The 21,115-nt window shown below is 56.8% G+C and overlaps 1 protein-coding gene across 1 annotated transcript in view; it reads left to right on the top strand.

Annotated features, from left to right (window-relative positions):
* The window catches only part of FAM222A (family with sequence similarity 222 member A), a 55,714-nt gene extending 44,825 nt beyond the window's left edge, over positions 1–10,889 (top strand). The window contains exon 3 of the mRNA XM_081252709.1: positions 9,237–10,889. Within this exon, the coding sequence (XP_081108835.1) occupies positions 9,237–10,522 (1,286 nt within the window). The 3' untranslated portion in view covers positions 10,523–10,889. The remainder of the gene's footprint in view (positions 1–9,236) is intronic.
* Positions 10,890–21,115: the final 10,226 nt, after the last annotated feature.

Here is a 21,115-nt window from a genome sequence, read left to right as displayed (position 1 = left end):
GTCTGAGGTCCACCAAGGAAATGACTTCGCCAGGGCGGGGTTGGTGGGGATGTCCAGTGACTCAGCAGGAAGCTGCACTCAGCCGCACAGGGACTGGCGTCTGGCTGGTAGGTGCCTGGGGGCACCTGGGGCTGCCACCGGGGCAGCACAGAGAAGCCCGGAGCGTGGGAGCAGGAATCCTGGGCTGGTGTCCTGCCCTGGCCACCCCTCCCACCTCCACCTGCCCCCTGACGGGCAGGTACCACGTGCCTGCCCGTACAGAGTATCACGCTGACTTCGGCAACCCCTGATGCGCCCGCCCCTTCAGCCCCTTACAGACGAGAAACTGAGGCTCACGTCCAGCAGCTGCCCCAGGTCACCCCCAGCAAGTGGCTGAGCTGGGCGTCAAAAGGCCATGGCCTGCCTCCAGTCGGAATCCAAGCTGCTCACCTCTCCCCGGTCTCACCCCTCCACCCACGCTCCCCCTCCAGCTTCTGGAAGGTAGGGTGCCACTGAGGCCCGCTCTCCTGTCTCCCTGCAGCAACATTAAATCCCACTCAAAGGGCTGCTTTTAATTGGCTTAATGTACTCGTTAATAACTGCGTCTATTTAACACACCTGTAAAAGGCCCATAACATTAACTTAACAACAGCGACAGCTCGCCTGCACCGCCAGCCAGCCAGCCAGGCAGCCTTTCACATTTCCCGACAAGGCTTGCACAGGGGCCGTGGAGGGGGGGCAGGGGCAGCCCAGTTCATGCGGGGAGATTCGCTAGACCCCGCACCGTCATGCAATGCTCCCCGGGCACCTGCCATGGTTCCACACATTCTTTTAGGCATCAGGGTACTGAGAAGGAGCAAGGCCCGCCCTCAAACAACTCCAAATCCAGCCCAGGAGACAAGCCAACAGCTACAGCGGGGGAGTGCTGGGGGGCAGGCAGGGAAGGCTGCCTGGATGGGGGCCGGGGGGTGTGTCTCAGACCAGGAGGGTCAGAGCAGCAGACCAGGGGGTGTAAGCAACACCTCTTCTTCATCCTCTCGGCACCTACTGCGTGCTGGGCACTGCATGGACAATTCCACCCCACCCCAGGTTCACCCTTCCAGATCAGGTACTGGAGGGGACCCAGAGATGGGGCACTTCTCCTCGGGGTGTGGGGCGGGGGAGACAGACGGACACAGACTAGACGAGCAGGGTGTCCAGGCCATCGGCATCAACCTGAGAGAATCGGTCCAGCCATGGTGTCCACGGTGCCCAGTGATTGAGAGCAGGGGCCCAGGGCACCGACGCCTGGGGCTCCAATCCTGGCTCACAAATTGTTTCTCTGCCACCAGAGGTCTCAAACTGGCAGCCCACGAGCCACAACCTGCCCACCAGGTGTGTGGTGTCTCCTGCTGGTGTCTGAACACTGTTTCAAAAGAGAACACCTCTGGGGACTTCCCTGGGGGTCCAGTGGTTAAGACTCTGCGCTTCTAATGCAGAGGGGGTGCGGGTTCAGTCCCTGGTCAGGGAAGTAAGATCCCACATGCTGCGGGGCCAAAAAAATATAAAACAAAGAACCAAAAGAGAACACCTCAGGGCAGGGCACGCCTTCCCCGCCCACCTCCGCCCTTGCCCCACCTGGGCTCTGGCTCCTTGGCAGCCCACCTGTCCGCCAGCAGTCAGCAAACGACGCAGGGATCTGCGTCTGCAACCCTCACCCATGTCCTGTCCTTGAATGCCTATCCTCCTCTTCTGGAACCCAGGGCCCACCTCCCGGGGCCTCCACGGGGCTGGCAGAGGGGTGAGACCCGGGTTTTGGGGTGATGCCGGACCCAGAGGTGGCACTCAACAGAGGGGGGCGGTCAGCGTGTACAGGAGGCCCGGGGACACCGTGCAGGCGTCCAGGGGCCTGTGGGGAGGGGGCGCTGCAGAGGGAGGTCAAGGCCAGGTGGCCTGAATGCCACCCTGAGCAGCTAAGACGTCACGCAAATGGGGGGCTCACGGGAGGGTTTTACAGAGAAAGGCAAGGCAGCTGGGGGCCTGGAGGCGGTGAAGGGGCTTTAGTGAATTCATCACCAACAACCTTGGCGCCCACTGAAGGCAGGCACCCCTTCCAGTGTTCACAAAAACTCTCGAAGTCTCAGCAACAGCAGTATCATCCCCATTTTACACGAGAGAAAACCGAGGCTCAGAAGGGGCAGCGGCCTGCCTAGGGCCACACAGCCCGTGTGTGGCACAGCTGGGATCTGACCGTGATTCCTTCTCAAAAGGCTGCCGACCACCCTCTGTGCTCTGCCCAGGAGCAGACGCTGCCCGATGACGTGGGGAGCCGGGGAGCCTCAGGCTGCTCAAGGCCAGGGGCAGTGGAGGATGCTTTGAAGCAGACATCAAAGGCAGCACCCTGGGAGGAACCGGAGCCTGTGCCTGTCCCCCACCCTAAAGCAATACTCAGGTGTAGCTGGCCACCGGCAATTACAGAAAAGCACAGAGAAGAAATAAAATGCCTCCTTCCCAGGCCATCCCCTGTTGGCATCCAGGGCTTTTTTTCCTTCAAGTGTTGGTTCGAGAGGGAAGGAGGAAGACAGACAGCCCCCTTTGTGACCTCTTTCCGCATCCCTGTACTGTACCCGCTTCCCAGCATCATCAGAGCCTTCCAACACCCTAAGCGTTAGTGCCCGGCGAGGTGTGTTTCTGCCGGGGGCCTCCTGGGTGCTGTGTCTCATAGGGACAGTCAGGCTGCTCCCGGGATGACTTCTTCCTGTTTCCCACCCAGTAGCCTTAGGGGTCCCATTAAAACCCACATCAGGTCACGTCCCTCCTCTGCTCCCAACCCTCCCCCGTGGAGCAAAGCCCAGGTCCTCTCAATGGCCCCAAGGCCCAGCCCGTTTGCTCTGTGCGCCCCCTGCCTCTCCGGTCCATCTCCTACGACCTTCCCCCGCCGGCCCCGCTGCGCCAGGCGCGCCCATCCACTTCCCGCAGCCTCTGCTGCCGGGACCGCTCTCCCATCAGACGTCCACGCGGCTCACTCCCGCACCTCCTTCCGCGGTCCTGAAGAGCTGCTTTATCAGAGAAGCCTCTGCGCTGACTGCCGTGTCCGAACGGGGTGCCCTTCCATCCCATCCCTCTCCGTCCCCCACGCCCTGCTGTCCCGATGACTACGGCTGCATAACAAATCACCCCAAAGCTCAGCGGCCTCACACAGCTCTGTCGTATGCTCAGGACTATAGACAGGGCACCGTGGGGCGGTGTCTCTGCTCCGTGATGTCATTGGGAATGGGGTTGGGGGAGGGGGCCTTGCGGGAAGACCCGGGCCGGGGCTGGAATCTTCCGAAGGCCTGCTCCCTCACGCATCGGGTGGTGGGTGCGGGCCGTTGGCTAAAACACCCACACATGGCCTCTCCACGTGGCCTGGGCTTCCCAGAACATGATGGCGGGGATGGACATGACTCCAGGGATGGACCTCCTGAGAGACAGATCCACCTGGAGCTCCAGGCGGCAGCCATACGCCCTCAGGACTGAGCCATGATAGTCACCAGCACCACTTCTGCTGCGTTCTAATCAGTAGAATCGAGCCGCTTAGTTAGTTCATGTTTAAGTAAAGGAAAATTAGCCTCCGCTATTTGTGGAAGGAACGCCAAAGAATTGTGGACATAAACTACGACACCTGCTCTCTCCTTGTTTGCGGGGCCTGTCGCTGCCGGACGCATTACACGTTATTGTCTGTCTCCCCCGACTAGATGGCAGCTCCGAGAGGGTGGGGACTTTGGTGTGCTTTGACCGCTGCTCGTCTCCAAGCCCAGGACGGTGCCTGCACATAGGCGGGCTCAGGAGACACCCGGGGGATGCGGGCTTGCGGGGAGGTGTCTCTCCACGGGGCTGTCTCTGGCTTCGTTCCTCCCAGGACCAACTCTCCCAAGTGTCATGACTGGCGGTGAACAGGGGCTCCCAGGCTGGACGGGTCCTCCTAGCCACAGCCTCGTCATTCCTTCAGTGCTACATTCCTGAGTTCCTACTCCGTGTCCTGTGGGCAGTGGGGACAGCACTGAACAAGCCAGCTCAGGGAGCACGGGCTACTGGGACAGCAGGACAAGCCCAGGGCAGTCGGAATCTGCCGTGGTGCCTGCAGCGATGCACCAGGCGCCGATGGAACCTTCGCTGGGGTGCCCTGGCCAACTCGGGGAACCAGGCAAGGTGGGCCCTGGGGCTCCCCAGGGGGCCCACAGGGCCACGGGTCCCCTCCTCTGCCCATTAACCCCGTGAGCGCTGCCCCCCATCCTTGCCACTGCGTAGAAGCCCGCCGCAAACAGCTGGCTTGGCTGGTTCCTTCATGTGAGGCCTTTTTGGTCATATTTGCCAAAATGGGGCTGTGCAACTGCACTGAACACTGGTGGTGGTGCCCACCTCCGGGGGAGGGTCAGGAGCCTTTGCCCAGCGGGACTCGGGGGCCCAGCCTGGCCCGAGTGGCCAGAGACACCCCCCCCAAGCCAGGGCCACTGTACGCTGGTGGACAAGGCTGGGGTTGAGGCCCCCGGGGTGGCTCAGCAGAAAGCCCTTCAGGAACAAGGGAGACGGTAGAGGCCGCAGATGCAAAGGCTCACAGGGGTGCAGCAATCAAGCCAGGTTTGGAACAGGGTGACCCTGGTACACGCCCACCCAGAGACAAGCAGGTGTCCAGGGGAGGCCTGCCGAGGGCCACCAGCCGGCAGTCTCCGGGAGCCGAGGGCAGCCATGAGAGCTGCCCGGCCACGTGTCCTCTGATGGGTCACTTCCTGCCTCTCTGAGCCTCCGGGCTGACTCTATAGTCCCTCCTCAGGACTGTCTGCCTCCTAATCCTAAGGAGGAAGAGGGGGAGCCTCCTGAGCCTCCTGGCTTCAGCCGGGGCCTGCCTTGGGGTGCAGGTGAGGTGATGATGACATGGAAGGCAAATCCCAGCTCAGCCCCTCCCCGGCTGTGTGTTCTCGGGAAGCTTCCATTTCCCCGTCTGTAAAATGGGGGCCTGGATTAGTTATCTACTGCTGTGTAGCAAGTTGCTCCAAAACTTAGTGGCTTAAAGCATCAGTAATCACGTACCATCTCTCACGGTTTCCGTGGATCAGGAGCTCAGGAGCCACCTAGCCAGTAGCTCCGCTCCGTGTCTCTCGTGAGGCTGTAGGCGGATGTTGGCAGGGGCTGCAGTCCTCTGGAGGCTGGACCAGGGCTGGAAGACCTGCCTCCGAGAAGGTGCATGTGGCCCTCTATGGGGGCCTCCCCCTCGGCTGCTCCGGCATCCTCACAGGCGGCTGCTTCCCCAGAGCAAGTGATCCAAGAGGGGAGGAGGCCACAGAGCCTTTCGCGACCCTGCCCTGGAAGTCACACTCCTTCACTTCCACGGTATCTTACAGGTCACACAGGTCAGCCCCGTGTGGAGTGGAAGGGCGTGAACACCAGGAGGTGAGAAGCACTGGGGTCGGGGACAGATCTTGGAGGCTGCCTGCCAAATGCCACAACTTGTCTGCTTCCTTATCTGTAAAATGGGACCACCTCCCACCTCTCGGAGCTGTCAGGTGCTCCAGACAAGAGGCGTGGAGAAAAGCTGTAGGCGCGGGGCCTCACATATACTAAGCGCTCACCACAGGACAGCCTCTGTGTCACAGCACCCCTGTCGGCTCCAACAAACTGGCGGACCAACCCACCCTGGCTGAGCCCTGTTGACCAGCAGAGGGGCCAGATGGGCCCCTTCTTTCAATGAATGGAAACTAGTAACAGGCATTGCTCTTGTTTTTTTTCTTCTTAAGGTTTTAAACGTCTAATTTATTCCATCCATTAGATAGATTTTGTAGATTTAATCATTTTCACAGTTGGTGGCTCATTGGATACTCGAGATAAACTCCGAATGAAAGTATAATGGTGAGGACAAATGAGTTTTCACACCGCAATGGCAGAAACTTGCTTGGGAAGAGAGTTTAAGAGGAACAAAAATACATACAGATATAATTTTTTTCCCCCGGCAGCCGCTTTTGCTGACTATAGTAGGTTACCACAGTTAATTTCACCAGTTTTGTTCATCTGTAAAATTGCATAAAAGTGACATTTTTGTGCTCATTATAGCAACTGCTGATTTATGGCTGGTAAATGAAGAGCTGGTCCCTTTTTTGCGGGACTCTCCAAGCGGCGCTAAGTGCCCATGAAATTGCTTGTATAATGTAGTTTAAATCCAATCTCGGAGAAAGATTCCCCCGTTGGCCAAAGTGACATTTCCATTCTCCACACCGAGTTTATTTTAGGCCACTTAGGAGGGGGGCTGCCCCAGGCAGGGTCAGGATGGGGGGCCTAGGGTCAGCTCCACCCACCTGGCCCAGGTTAGGCCACATGGATGGAGGGGCACTGCCCCAGCCTCCTTGGGGTACTCTGTGCCGCCAGCCTCTTCCCTCCCCACTGTCCTGCCCAGGTCAGACCACATCCCTGCGCCCCAGGGCAGAGAAGAATGGTCTTCCTAACGCAGGCCTGCCCTGCCCCTCACCTGCTTAGAACCTTCCACAGCTGCCAATGCCTTGGGCGAGGGCTCCCAACACAGCAGTGCAGACACTAGGGGCCTGACAGGTCTTTGTGGTGGGGTCTTTGTCCTGTGCATCGCAGGATGTTTAGCAGCATCCCTGACCCGTACCCACTAACTGCCGTAGAACCCTCTCTGCAAGCTATGACAACCGAACTCGTCTGTGGATGTCAACAGTGTGCCCTGGGGACAGAACCACTGAGAACCACTGCCCCACAGCGAAGAGGCCCTGCTCTGGCCCGACACCCTCCTGAGCTGCCTGTCGTGGTCTTTCCTCCCCTGCATGCCTGCTCTGGGCTTCTGCTTTTATTCTGGTTTATAGTTCCCACTGGGACAGGCTTCCTCACCTCTGGACCTTTGCCTGTGCAGTTTCTTCTGCTGAAATACGTTTCTCTCCTCCCTCCTCGCTCCTTTCACCATTGCCTTTAGCAGGGATGCTCTTTCTTCCAGAAAGCTGCCTCTGAAGCCCTGGGGGTGAGGCTCCCCCATCACGGCATGCATTTCGCTCAGATTGGCTCTAAGTCCACAAGGGAGTCAGGGGTGAGGCTCGGGAAGGAGGGGATGTGGTGGGAAGGCCTAAGGAAGGCGGTGGGGTCTGCACTGTGTCCCGGCCACAATGCCAGGCCCACCCATGCACAAGCCCTACCCCTCCCTCTCCCAGGAAGACCCTTGTGCCAGGCAGATGGGAAGGGTCTTAACACACTTACAGAGACCCACTTCTGCTAACGCTCCACCGCATGACTCATGAAAGCCTCACAGCCATCCTGGGAGGCAGTGTTAGCAGCAGTGTAACCCCATTTTAGATGAGGAAACTGAGGCTCAGAGCGGTGAACACCCCCCCACACACACCACCGCAGGAGTCACTGTTGGGTCCCAGGGGTGCCCACAGGGCCGAGAGGAAGGCAGTGCACCATGAGACCTTGTAGGGTCCTCCTCACCCAAGGGCCCAGCCAGGTCACGATCTCCCATCACCTACTGTTTGTCTCACCCCCTGCTCAGCCCCTTGGCACAGACATTCCTTGAGGCCACCCTGCAGATCTGCCACAGTCCTTATCCCCATTCTACAAGTGGGGAAACTGAGGCTCGGCCAGGCCAACAACTTGCCCAGGGCCACACAGCCCTGCAACCAGGCAGGACTCCACCTAGGCAGCCAGCTCCAAAGCCCAGGGTCTCTCCACCTGCCTCACGCAGGCCTCCTGCTCCACTCCCCACCCCAGAGGGGGTCCTGGGCGGCACTGAGGAATGTCTTAGGACCAGGGAGGGGCTTTGGATGGGGAAAGGGGGTCTACCCACCGGCAACCCGCCTCCCCCACAGCAGGGCCTAGTTGTGCCCACTGACAGTGGGGACACTCAGCCTGTCACACAGAGTACACCCTTCAGGGAGTTCCCTGGCGGTCCAGTGGTTAGGACTCCGCGCTTTCACCGCCGAGGGCCCGGGTTCAATCCCTGGTCAGGGAACTGAGATGTCACAAGCTGTGCGGCGTGGCCAAAAAATAAATAAAATAAAGTACACCCTTCAGCTGATGTGCTCACAGCTCACAAACAGGCAGTGGCCACCACACAGGTCTTGCAGGTGACAGGCAGACCTGGGGAGGGGAGGGGAGGGGCAGCCAGCGGGGGCAAAACCCCTCCGTCCCGGCTGCCTGTTGGTTGAACGAGGGACGGTGAGCACCAGGATGAAAGCCACCTGCGGCAACTTGCCCAGCGCCAGGCCATGTAGCAACTCACTGAACCATCCACGGGCCATTATCACCCCATTCTACAGATGAGGCGCCGAGAGGACACGTAAAGGGGCGGAAGGAATGAACACCCACCAGAGCGGTGGTGTTGGGGTTGGCCAAAGAGGTTGTTCTGGTTTTTCCGTAAGATGGCACGGGAAAACCTGAACGAACTTTTTGGCCAACCCAATACAATGGACGACGGTACCAGGCAGGTGGAGTGGAGGGTTTAGAGCCCCCGTAACTCCCGTGCTGGGGGCGGGGGGGGATGTGCGGGGAGCGCAGCTGGCACAGTCTCTTCGGCAAGTTGTTGGGCATTCTCTCCCGAAGCTGAACGTTCCTGTCTCTCCTTTGTCCCAGCAGTTCTGCTCCTGGGCCTATTCCCAGCAGGACTCACTGAATACGTGCCCCAGGGGCTGTCACGCTATTTGTATCAGCCCCAAAGCAGAAATGACCCACATGCCATCAGCAGTGGGAAGGATGAGTAAACTGTGATGTAGTCACACTCAAACATCACACGGCCGTGAGAATGAACGGACCGCCACGTCCATGGCCACCCGGATGAACCTCGGAACATAACCTTAAGTGGCGGAGACCCGACAGTGCAAACGAGCACGCACTGCAGGATCCCAGCTCACCTGTGCCAGGCCCAGGCACCACGAGTCCGCGCCGTTAGGAGCCAGGAGAGCCGTTCCCTTGGTGTGGGTACTGACTAGGAGGGGGCGCAGGGGCCCCTCTGGGGACTGGCACAGGCCTCTCCCCTGACCTAGGTGTCACACGAGTGTGTTCTGTTTGTGAAAGTGCAGCAAGCTTGTGATGTATGGTTTCCTTTAACGTACTTTACACTTTGATCCGAAGCTTAACGATTTAGAAAGAATGAATGAAGGAGCAAGTGACTGGATGGAAAAAGCGAGGGAGGGGTGGCTGGCGAGTCCTTCCGGGGACAGTGGCGGACTGCGGCCTCCGGCCCTCCCCGGGTCGCAGGGTCGGCTCTCACCTGTGCTTCCTCCCCTCCCGTGTCCCCACAGGCGAGACGGTGGCCAGCTCCATGCATTCCTCCCGCTACCCGAGCCCGGCCGAGCTGGACGCCTACGCCGAGAAGGTGGCCAACAGCCCGCTCTCCATCAAGATCTTCCCCACCAATATCCGCGTGCCCCAGCACAAGCACCTCAGCCGCACCATCAACGGCTACGACACCAGTGGCCAGCGCTACAGCCCCTACCCGCCGCATACGGCCGGCTACCAGGGCCTGCTCGCCGTCGTCAAGGCCGCCGTCTCCTCCTCCGGCGTGGCTGCGCCCCCCGGGCTCACCAAAAGCGTGCTCAAGAGCGCCGAGGGCAAGCGGACCAAGCTGTCGCCGGCCGCCGTCCAGGTGGGCATCGCGCCCTACCCGGCGCCCAGCACTCTGGGGCCCCTGGCCTACCCCAAGCCGCCCGAGGCGCCCGCCCCACCACCCGGCCTGCCCGCGGCCGCGGCCACCGCTGCCTCCGTCATCCCCCTGCCCGGCCGCGGCCTGGCCCTGCCGCCTTCCAACCTGCCCTCCATCCACAGCATCCTCTACCAGCTCAACCAGCAGTGCCAGGCCCCAGGCGCTGTGCCCGCCGCCTGCCAGGCCGTGGCCGTTCCCCACCCCAGCCCAGCCAAGCACGGCCCGGTGCCCAGCTTTCCCAGCCTGGCCTACCCGGCCACTGCTGGCCCACCCGACTGCCGGAAGGGCGCCGAGCTGGGCCAGGGAAGCACGCCGGCCTTGACGTTGGCTGGGGCCACCAAGCCCACAGGGTACGCAGACGGGGGCCTGGATTACCTGCTGTGGCCGCAGAAGCCGCCCCCGCCGCCGCCGCCCCAGCCACTGCGGGCCTACAGCGGCGGCACGGTGGCCAGCAAGTCCCCCGAGGCCTGTGGGGGGCGGGTATACGAGCGGGCCGGCGGGTCGCCCGTCAACTGCGGCGTGGGGCTGCCCACCAGCTTCCCCGTGGGCCAGTACTTCGCCGCCCCCTGGAACAGCGTGCTGGTGACCCCCACCAGCGACTGCTACAATCCGGCAGCCGCGGCAGTGGCCGTGACCGAGCTGGGGCCGGGGACGGCCCGGGAGCTGGCGGGGCCCCCGGCGGAGACCCTCTCAGGCCTGCCCAGCAAGAGCGTGTGCAACACGGCCGTGCTGAGCAGCAGCCTCCAGTCACTGGAGTATCTCATCAACGACATCCGGCCCCCGTGCATCAAGGAGCAGATGCTGGGCAAGGGCTACGAGACGGTGGCTGTGCCCCGGCTGCTCGACCACCAGCACGCCCACATCCGCTTGCCCGTCTACAGATAAAGCCTGCCTGGCAGATGCACAGACGGACAGGGCGCCTAGTGGGGAGGCAGGCCACAGAACAGGGTGGGCAGCACGCGGGGTGGGGGCGCCAGCCCCGCCCTGTGTCCGAGTGCCCATTGATGCCCACAGGGAAGCCAGGCTGGCTGCTGCTGACAGGGAGTGGCAAGGTGACCTCACTCGCCAAGGCCCCTCCCCACCGTCAGCTGCCCCAGGACACGCGGAGGGCCGGGGGCAGCTGCCGACATCCACGCCTTCCTCCATCCAAGCTGGCAGAGGCAGGGAGAGAGAAACCACTTAAAACAGGAGCGGTTCTTTCCGGCTCTCCGGGAGAGGGGGTCAGACCACAGCGGGATGCAGAAGGAAATGTTAGGGTCTAGAGTCGGGGTGGGATCAGAGCGGCCCCCCGGGCTTAGACAGCTCCTCCCTCCACGAGCTCCCCAGTCTCCTGGAAAAAGAGCAGAGGGGGCCCAGAGGAAGTCATCGAGCCCACAGCGCCCTCACTGCTCTCTCCAGGCGAAGACCACTCGAATACAGGCTCCGGGGACTACAGGTCCCCCTGCTCCTCCTCTTCTAGACTCTTCCCCTCCCCACCATTCCTTCCCAACACAGAATCCCATCTCCATTCTCCAAACCCTGGACTACCACCCTCTCCCTTCCCTTCAGTACATCTTACAGGGCTTCTGGGCACAGTTGTGCAGGCTGTGTACTGCACAAGGCAACTCATCTGAGGAGACACCATTTGCATCCTAGACTTGTATATTTATTACAGCAGTTTTCTGAATCTTGAGGAAGGGGCACCGTTTACCTATGTGCACAAAGGCGCCATAGGGGCTAACAATGTCAGAGGGACCAGACCCCGCCTCCTTCAGGGGTTCTCCTAGGAGCCAGTTCCGGGGGCAACCTGCTGGTTTTAATTGGGAGATCCAGTCCAACTCTTTTCCTGCAAGCCACCCTCCAAGGCCTGCCCCACACCATTCTGGGGGATAAGGCAGGCAGGGCGTCCCCCCCATTAAGTCTCCAAGGCCCGATTTCCCCAAGTCCTGGCCCCTCTGGCACTCCGGAAGCGGTACTGTATCTCTCTCCAAGGCCTGTTCAAGCACTAAGTGCATTTACAAATCTCTGAGAATGTTTTTTTTTATATACTAAAATTGACCATTATATTCTACTGTGAGAAGTGCGGTCTGCACTATATTGTTTTAAAAACGAAGAGAAAGAAAAAAAAAAAGGAAAACACAGATGGTGTCTCAGCTGTGGGGTGTTTTGCAGCTCGTTTCTGTTCGTTCTTCCTTCCTCCCCTTAGGATTAAAACGGGCTGTCTCCTCCCCCGCCGACTGGGCCTGGAGCCCTCGGAAGCAGGCCAGGAGCCTCCTGGCCCCTCCTCTGCTGGGCCACTTTGTATGCAATATTTCATTTACTTCTCCAGCTCTTTCGAAGTGGACACTGTCATTTACCCTGTTTACGTGTCAGCCACTCAGTTGGGTCAGTGATTGGTCCTAGAGCAGCCGAGACAGAACTGAGCCCGGGCCGCTCTGGCTCATTCCTTGAGGGGTACAGAGGTGGTCTGGGGCTGGTGTTCCCCTGCATCACTAAATTCCTTTCCAGCTCTTCCTCTGTGCCTGGCACCATCCATGCTTCCCTGGAGGCAGAGTGGCTGGGGACAGGCCAAAGTGGCTGAGCAGTGGCCATCTCCCTGGCCAGCCCCAGCACACACCCACCCCGTGCCCTGGTGCCTGGGGATGTCCAGGAGACCATCTCTGCTCCAGGATGCTCAGCATTTATCAGGCACTTACTGTGTGCTGGCCATATACACGGCAGCTCTTTGGAGCTTCACCACTGCTTGCAAGGTAGGGGGTGTTCTAGAGGAAGAAGCGGCTCAGAGATGTGAAGCGACCTGCCTGAGGTCACACAGCAAGTCTGTGGAAAGTTGTAGTTCAAGCAGCAAAGCACAGACTCTTCCTCACGTCCTGTCCCCACCTTCTCCCCTGGCTTGTTGGCCCAATGTCTGAACAGGGGGAGTCCCCAGTCTGATTCAGGCCTCCCCTCTCATGCATGGAGCCCTGTCTGGGTGCCTGGCACGGTAGGTTCAGGGCAGAAGAGGGACAGAGGGGACACCCTGGATGTGACCTTGCAGTGCAGACATCCACCTCCCTAAGGCCAGACCCACGAGCCTGGCAGCACACGGAGGCTCCGAGAGGAAGAGGCTGTGTCCAGGGCGGGACCCGGGCCCTTCTGAGCTGGGTCAATGAACCAAACACACCACCCAGGCCCTGGAGAGCAGGAGCAGGGGTCCTGCTGGGTGACAAGCTAGGGAAGTCAGCGCTGCATGAAAGGCCACTGGGAGTTATCACAAATAGGATGTAAACGGCAGCTGACACAGTGCTTTTCTGACCACACATAATTGAGTCTCATGACAGCCTTCTCGGGTATGTAATAAAAGCATCCCCACTTTACAGATGAGGACGCAGAGAATCTGAGAAACGGCCACAAGGATGGTAAGAGGGCGCCAGGTTCCGGCATCAAGCCCCACACCCTGGGCCAGGCTGCCTCGAGGCTCCACCCTCATCCATCACTGAAGTATGCCTGGGGGCATCGCAGCGCCCAGGGCTACCCAGCCCCTGGAGTGAGCTAGCCCTGGGTGCAAATCCTACCAATGGTACTTTGAGTGACCCGGAACAGGTCCATCCCCAAAGGGGGCAGCGCAGAACCAGAGATGGGATTCGAGGAGACCACAGCACAGTGCGGGTACTTGGGGGAGAGGCGGAGCAGCAGGATGTACGGCCAGGTGTACGGCTGGGCGGCAGCCTGTGGCTCGGCTGTCCTAAGGGGCTACCAGCACCAATTCTAGGTAGCCCAGGTCCCCACGTCCTGGGCCCACCACCAGGCCCGCCCACACTGGGGCATCAGGAGAGAGGACAGAGATGGGAGCCACCCTCCAGGTCAGGTCCCTCACACGGGGGGTGAGGTGAGGACCCGCCCCCTATCCTGGGAAAAGTCTTACCCTCTGCAGGGTGGGTCTGCAAGCAGGGCAGGTGCAGGCACGGAGCACAGCCAGTCGGGGCATGGCCCCAGGACCCAGCTGGGGTTCTAGCCCTGTCCTAGCACTGGCTCCCTGGGTGCCTTGGCCAGGTTTCTTCTCCCTGGGATCTGAGCTAGCTGATCTCAAAGGCCCCTCCAGCCTCGTCATTCTGGCATGAGGCACTCCTGCCCTTTATACCACATTGGAGGAGCAGCACAGGTGGTAACGATGTTATCATTACTACAATTACACGCAGCCCAGTTACTGCAGGCAGATTGGCTACCAGGCTCAGCACTAAATGGTATTTAGTCCTCACAACCGTTCAGGTGCGCGTGATATGGGTGCACATTGCCACGTCACAGATGAGGCCCAGAGAAGAGCAATCACTTTGCCTCAAGTCACACAGCTGAGGATGGAGATCAGAGAAGCAGCTCGGGTAGAACACCAACCCTCTGATTCAGAGTCTAAGCTCTTAACTGCTGTGCTATGCGGTGACGAAAACCACCACCGACCCCCCAAATATGGCCTGCTTGGCTCCAGAACGCAGGTCCGGCCTCAGTTGCCACACCCCGCGCTGCTGGGACTTCATGTTGGGTGAACGAGGGAGAGGGGGGCGAGGGGAGCCGCTGCCAGCCGATCCAGCCCCCTCCCCCCACCCGAGGTGCAAGCCTTTCTCTTCATAAGGACGCTAGGAGCCTCTTCTTCTCCGTGTAGCTGTCCTGGGTTCACCCCCAGTTAGAGCTGAGCTGTCCAATACGGTAACCACGTGTGGCTGGCCCAGAACCGCGTCTATTACTACCACTCAGGTCATAACAACAATTAGAACATCACCCCATCTTCCAGAGGCATCAGACTGGAGGGAGGGCTTCGACAAACATTTGAGTGGAGGGAATCCACGTGGGGAACACTCACATTTTCAGGGTGGCTCCGTGTTTTCCTGACTCATCCCAGCCTTTAGAGCCCGCTCCCGTTTCGAGCCCTGCCTTGCCTCCAAGCAGCGAACTCGAACCCGCACCGCTCAGCTCTGAGCTGCATCTGAGACTCCACGTGCGCCTGGGTTTCCCCCTGCGCTGTATTGCGCCTGCGCGTCCCGGGTGCTCTTAAAGGGCCCGCACGGCCGCCACACGGCCCCCTTCGCTGGCCATTGGAAGGGGGCCCAGCCAGGGGGGCGGGCAAACCCGGTGGACAAAAGGTTTTTTGTTTAAATCATCACCATCACCAGCTCACTAAAGAGTGGCAGGAGGAGGGGAGGAGTCAGGAAAAACTGGCCTCAGTGTCCTCATACACTCCATGTGTGACCCTGGGTGACTTGTATGGCCTCTCTGAGCCTTGGTTCCAGTTCTCTGAGCCTCTGTGAAAGGGAGTGGAGGCATTTGAAGGACTGGGATGGCATCAGGTGATGTGTGATCAGGATAACAGGGCAAATGAGTCCTGTCAGTGGGACCCACCCCCAGAGCAGTGGGGCCCAAAGGTTCCAGTCCTGAGGCTGCCGCCCACCAGCATGTGGCCTTTGGCAAGTGACTGCCCCTCTTTGAGCCACCTATGTCTCAAATGTAAACTGAAACTAATATTACAGTGCACGTACCATGTGGTGTTGAACAGAGGAGACGGGTAGTCAAATCCACTAGGCAGCACAGATCCTGTTCCGTAGATGTATTATTATTTCTGTCTTCACCTAGTCTGGCTGATTTTCACCTTGGAAAGGGGGTTTCTAGGTTAAAAGAGTTTGAGAAATAGATGCCTATGTCCCCCTCCCCCCACCACCTTGGAGATGCACAAATCACATTAGCATATTAAAGGCTCTGGAAAGTCCTGCAGGCAAGATACCCTTCCAGCTTTAACCCAGCATTTCCCTAACTTTTTCTGATCACCTAAGTTTTTGTTTCTATCTGTTAGCATCCCAAGGAACAAATGGGACTTAAGGAAATACTGAGTCCTAAGTCTTGTGTTGTAATTGGGGAAACTAAGTCCTTTCTCCTCACTGGGCTTCAGTTTCCCCAATTGCAACACAAAGACTCCTAATGAGTTTGCTGCAGAGCCAGAACTGGAATCCAACCCTGACCTGAGTCGTTGGGCCTCACGTCCTAATTGGTCTTTGTCCACTGTGTAGAGCTAGGCCCAAAAGAAGGGAAAGACCACCAGGGAGAGAAAGGAAGCCCTTATTTGAGAACTGGGGATGATCCTCCATTTTGAAAATGAAAAAAATTAGGTTCAGAGAAGGGAGGCAACTTGCCTGAGAGCACACAGCAACTAGGTCCTAGACTTTCCGGAGGCAGATATAGACTCCTTTTTCTCCTTGTGGGAGTGGCAGTGGCAAGGTTTCCTCAGTCTTGTAGCGTCAGCCTCACTTAGTGGGGAGCTCACTCTAGGGGCTCCTCCCGACCACGTCCCCAGGTTCCAAGTTTCCCTAAGGCCTCCTCCGAGGAGACTCCCGGGTGTGACTACAGCAGCCTCTGGTGGCCAATCTCCACGACCAGCCACCCCACCCTGTAGTGACCAAAGGCAGATCTGTGGGATCCAGTGGGTATATCCCAAACTGAGGGGGGCTGAGATAGAGGGGGGAGTCTCTGATGCCACTGGGCACCTTGAGATGCTGAGAAGACTCTGAGCTGGGATATGGGGACCTGGGTTTGAGTCCCATCTCCACCCAACCTGTCCCATCTTCACCTGTTAGAAGCCATCACAGCCTGTTGCTATAGAAAAACAGAATGTCCCCGTGCTGTGGAAAGGCCAGATCGCTAAAAAAAAAAAAAAAGAAAGAAAAAAAAAGAAAGAAAGAAAGAAGATCCTGCCACCTCCCAGCAGGGGTCTCCTTCTAAGCCAGAGGATTCAAATCCTGAGTCCACCACATCCAGGCTGTGTGTACTTAAGCAAATGCCTTTACTTCATTGGGTCTCACTTTCTTCATCTGTAAAATAGGCAGAAAATTTTGTTCTTGTATCTTCATGATTTTGGCAGGGTAATAGGAAACTCTGACTCACTGGTATAAATGAGGAAAAAAATTGATTATCTCAAACAATCATAAGAAACCCTATGGTAGGGTAGCTCCAGGGTTTGTTAATAGCACAATGGTGTCATCAAGGACCCATGTCCTTTTCATCTTTCTGTCCCACCAAGCCCTGTCATGGTCACAAAATGGCTGCTGCAGTTCTGGGCATCACATGCAGACCTGACAGTGCCCAGCAAAAGAGAAGACAGTGTTTTTTTATATTTCTCTTTTTTTCCCCAGAATTCTTCCCCCTTTGGCAGACTTTCCCTTCTGTCTCATGGTCCAGAACTGGCTCACATGGCTATTCCTATACCAATACCTAGTAAGGGAGATAGAGTCACAGTGGTTGGCCCGGCGAAAGCCCATGACTGTAGAGCAGAGTGGAGAACTCTGAACAAAATGAGGTGCTGTGAATAAGGAAGAGAGTCATGACTCTTGGAGAGGTATCCACACCAGCCCACGAGGTCCCACACATGGTTCCTGAAATATGAATGCCAAACACTGAGCATAGCGCCTAACACATGGCAGGTGCCTTATGTGTGTTCATTTGTTCTCTCCTTTGTGTGCTTCCCTCCAAAAACACAAGACTCCCAGCCTGGCCTCTCCTGACCCAGCCTCCCGCCCTCCATCCCTGGGGCTGGGGTCTCCACTGCCCAATGCCCCTTCTACCCTGTCCTCTGGTTCCATCACCACCACCTCCTTTTGTTTCTGTCTCAAAAGCTTGGGATGAACAAGGATCTCCCCATTGTCCCCCATGACTTCAGATTCCTAAAAAATAAAAGACAGGAAGTGCTCGATTCTCATGCAAATGCTTTTGCCAGGGAGTCAAAAATGAATAACAGTATAAACAGAGGCCTGGAGTATTTAACCACCGCGTCCAAACAACCAGAGTGGTCAGAATACACCGTTATCCGGGCAAGGTGTGGAGACTGACTGCCAGCTACGACATTATTACATTCGGAAATGTCAGAAGCATGCGAACGCCAGGAGGAGATGAACAGTATGGTTGAAAATGACTTTTGAGTAAAAAAAAAAAATCCCCAGCATTCATCTAAAACAATAATAACAGCCAATAATAACAGTGCATATAATAATGAACTATCACAGGCATAAGAGGTAATTGTTCAATTAAGATCCAAGAGTGTCTGAGACTGTCTTTTCTGATGGGGTCCCATTGTTTTTGACTCTGGTAGCACTAATTATTTCCCAGTAGTGCTTTAAAGCTGGGATGAAAAAAACCTTGCTGTCACATATGACATACAAGTGCTTTAACATTATTAAATACACATACACGCACATAATAAGAAATCCTTGTTGGAATAAAGTTAGGGGTATGTTCAAACTGACAGTCTCCAGGGCTCAGCAGAAGTGGCAGGCAACAGCCAGGGTCTTACCCCACTGAAGAAGCGATCTGGCCTCACCACCTCTTACCCCTCAGGGGTCAGAGTGTTTTCTCCCCTGGATGGGGTCTGAGGGCAGAATGCCTGGGTTTTGAAATCCCACCTCCTCCACTTACCAGCCAGCTGCCCTGGGCAAGTGCCTTCCCCTCTCTGAGCCTCCGTTTCCCCATTTATAACATGGAGTGCTGTGGACATTCAGTTTTTTGGTTTTTGGTTTTTGTTTCTTTTTGGCCTCACCAGATTCTAGTTCCTCTTTCTTCTATTGTCTGTATTCATTAGCTCTTGCCACAAAATTGATGGCTGCACTTGAAAAAAATCACAAAACTCAATGACATACAAAAAAATGTTTTTGGTCCCGCATCTGTGGGGTCCCTCTGATCTCTGTGAGGCTTGCCTGGGATGACATAGCTCTATTCCACGTTCTCTCATCCTCCTCCCGGGTGCTGGCGCCGGCACGTCTGCTAACATGCCACTGGTTAAAACAAGTCACATGGTTAAGCCCAGGGATGCAAACTTATGCTTTGCCCACAGTCGAAAGACAAAGTTGTACTGCAAAGGAATGAATGGCTAAAGGGAAAAGTCCGGGCCACTGAAGCAGTCTAGCACAGGTATCCAACTTTCCTCAGGAACTTCCCCTCCCCATCCTCAGTCCCTGTAGTCCGGGAGAAGTTAACATCATCCCTGGTTCTAGCTCTACCTTTCAGAGATTCTGAGCCTCAGGTGTTTCTCCATTAAAGAGAGATTAGTGAGTGTTAGGAAGGTATCAAAAGCCCAGAAACATCAAACTGAGACCATGTCCTAATCAGGAGGGACGTTTTCCTCTAAGTGATTCTATGTCCAATGTGTCCCCTGAAAATATTTTGACATACCACCAGTACGTGCCCTATATTTTGAAGGACATTGGGAAAGGTCATCTTTCAGATCTTACAGGAACAAACAAAATCTCAATGGCCTGAAAATATTTTAAGTTCCCCCTAAACAGCTTTTGAGTTATAGAATATCCACACCCAAGCCATCAAATATTTAGAAAATCACAGTTGAAAAAGTTACTATGTATTTAGCCGAAAATGTTCTCAGAGGAAAATTCATAGCCTACAATTATTTCATTATTTTTAAAAAAATGAATGAACATTCACCTCGATAATTTATGGAGTCTCTTTGAGTTGAGAGGGTGTTTTGATTTTGTGGGCCAGCCCATCACAAAACCCCCTAGAGAAATGACCTCTTTATAGCCCCAGAAGAAGTCATAGCCGTTTTCCATGACAATGTTGCCCAGATGGGGTAGAGGATGGGCGTCTGGGAGAAGGCTTGTCGCAGATGTTACTGGCTGCCCAGGCAATATTGGTTTCCCCATCCTCCTTTCCCACAGAACCGAGACCTGGCTGGGGAAACTACCTTTCTCCATATTGCCTTCTGCTGCTTTAGGACAACTGCTGCTTCCAGCCTGCTGATTGGCTGAAGCATGGGACACATGACACAATTCTGGCCAATAATACAAGAGGGGAGGTTGGCTGGGGGACTTCAGGGAAAGGTTTCCTCCCTCATAAAAACAGGCACAGGAAGAACTATTTCTCCTTCTTCCTCTGGATGCTGCTGAATCTGGATGTGATTCCTGAAACAGCGGCGCCATCTTGTTTCTTTGCTGGAGGCCTGTGTGAGGAAGAAGCCAGCACGTCTGGTGGGTAATGCCTAGCACCGTGCCTGATAAATGTTTGAAGGGATAAATGAGCTGGCAGAACCCTTAATGAATCACAGAGACTGAATTAACCAGCCTTACTGCTCTCCCTAACTTGGGACTTCCTGCCGAGACAATAAATATTCCTTTCTTCAAGCCAGTGTAAGTTTTCTGACTTGCTGCCCCAAACACATAACTGAACACCGCAACCACAATCCTCTCTTCTTTGAAAAGCCCAGGGAATCACCTGACCTTCACAAAGCTGTGCCCCATTTTACAGATGAGGACACTGAGGATCAGAGTTTAGGTCCTACCCACGGTTACCCAGAAGGCTTGGCTCAGCCAGGGAGGGCATCCCATCCCCCAGCACAGGATTGGCTCAGCCATGACATGTGACCCAAGTCCATCCAATCAGAACGGCTCTTGGGACCTCCATTGAGAATGGTGGAATGAGGAAGCAAGTAGCCATGGGAGAAGCTGGCTCATCCCTGGATCACGAGGAGAGCCCATCGGCCCCTGGAAGCCCATCAGCCCCTGGAAGCCCATCAGCCCCTGCCCATCAGCAACGTAGAGGGAGATGGAAAGAATGCGTCTGTGGGAAGGTTGGCGCCCCTCAGCCACCCTCAGCGGTAATACAGTGAGGCTCCCCTTCATTCTCATACAGCTGAACAGACTATATGACATCCTTCTGACAGACGGGGACATGGAGGCCCAAAGTAAAGGGACCCATTGCCACAGTTTGGGCAGAGGGTGTGAACTCGGGTCTACAGACCCCACGCCCTGTGCGTCTCCCACTTCAGCTGCCCTTGGCCAGCTCCTCAGAGACCCAAGCTCTTCTCAACTGAAGCTTCAGAGAGGAAGTAAGGCCTAGTCCAAGCCGGGACCAGGAACCTGGGAGGTCAGAGGGTAACTTCAGCTGGCTGCAGATTCCTCCACTTCAGGGTGGAGCAGCAGGATGGGGTATTTTGGGGGCCCCTCCTCATGCCCAGAGGCTTGGAGCTGCCCTGGGGGCTTGATCAGCGGTGGGGTGTGACCCTGGGAAGAATGGCTGCCCTCAGAAGGGAAGCAGGTCGGCCTTCAACTCCAGCTCACATTCACAGCCCCTGTGGCACGCGGTCCCATCCACAAGCACTCTCACGGCTCCAGTCACCACCGCTGTCCTTACCAAGGCCGCTCTCATCCTCAGCATCACCCCACTGCTGACACTGGATGGCTCACCCATCTCTGTGCCTGTCCACTCTGCCTCTGCCCTGCCCTCTCCCAGCAGCTTTCCTACCCACCAGCATCACTATCCCATGATGAGCTTTACAATCTCCCCCCAGCATCACTATCCCTCCGCCGGCACTCCTCCTCTCCTCACTCCCTTTGTCTCTACCTTCCCATCACACTCCACTCTCACCTCCATCTCTCAGGCCACCACCCCCCACCAACCATCACCCTAGACGTCACCTTGGTCGTTACTACTAACCCCCGTTCTGTTCTCATCCCCACCGCCCCGTCCCCCCGACACAGG

The sequence above is a fragment of the Mesoplodon bidens genome (genome assembly GCF_964165515.1).
Source record: "Mesoplodon bidens genome assembly, chromosome: 13".
Classification (NCBI taxonomy): domain Eukaryota; kingdom Metazoa; phylum Chordata; class Mammalia; order Artiodactyla; family Ziphiidae; genus Mesoplodon; species Mesoplodon bidens.
The sequence above is the reverse complement of the archived record's forward strand: the minus strand, read 5'-3'. Positions and strand labels throughout refer to the sequence as shown.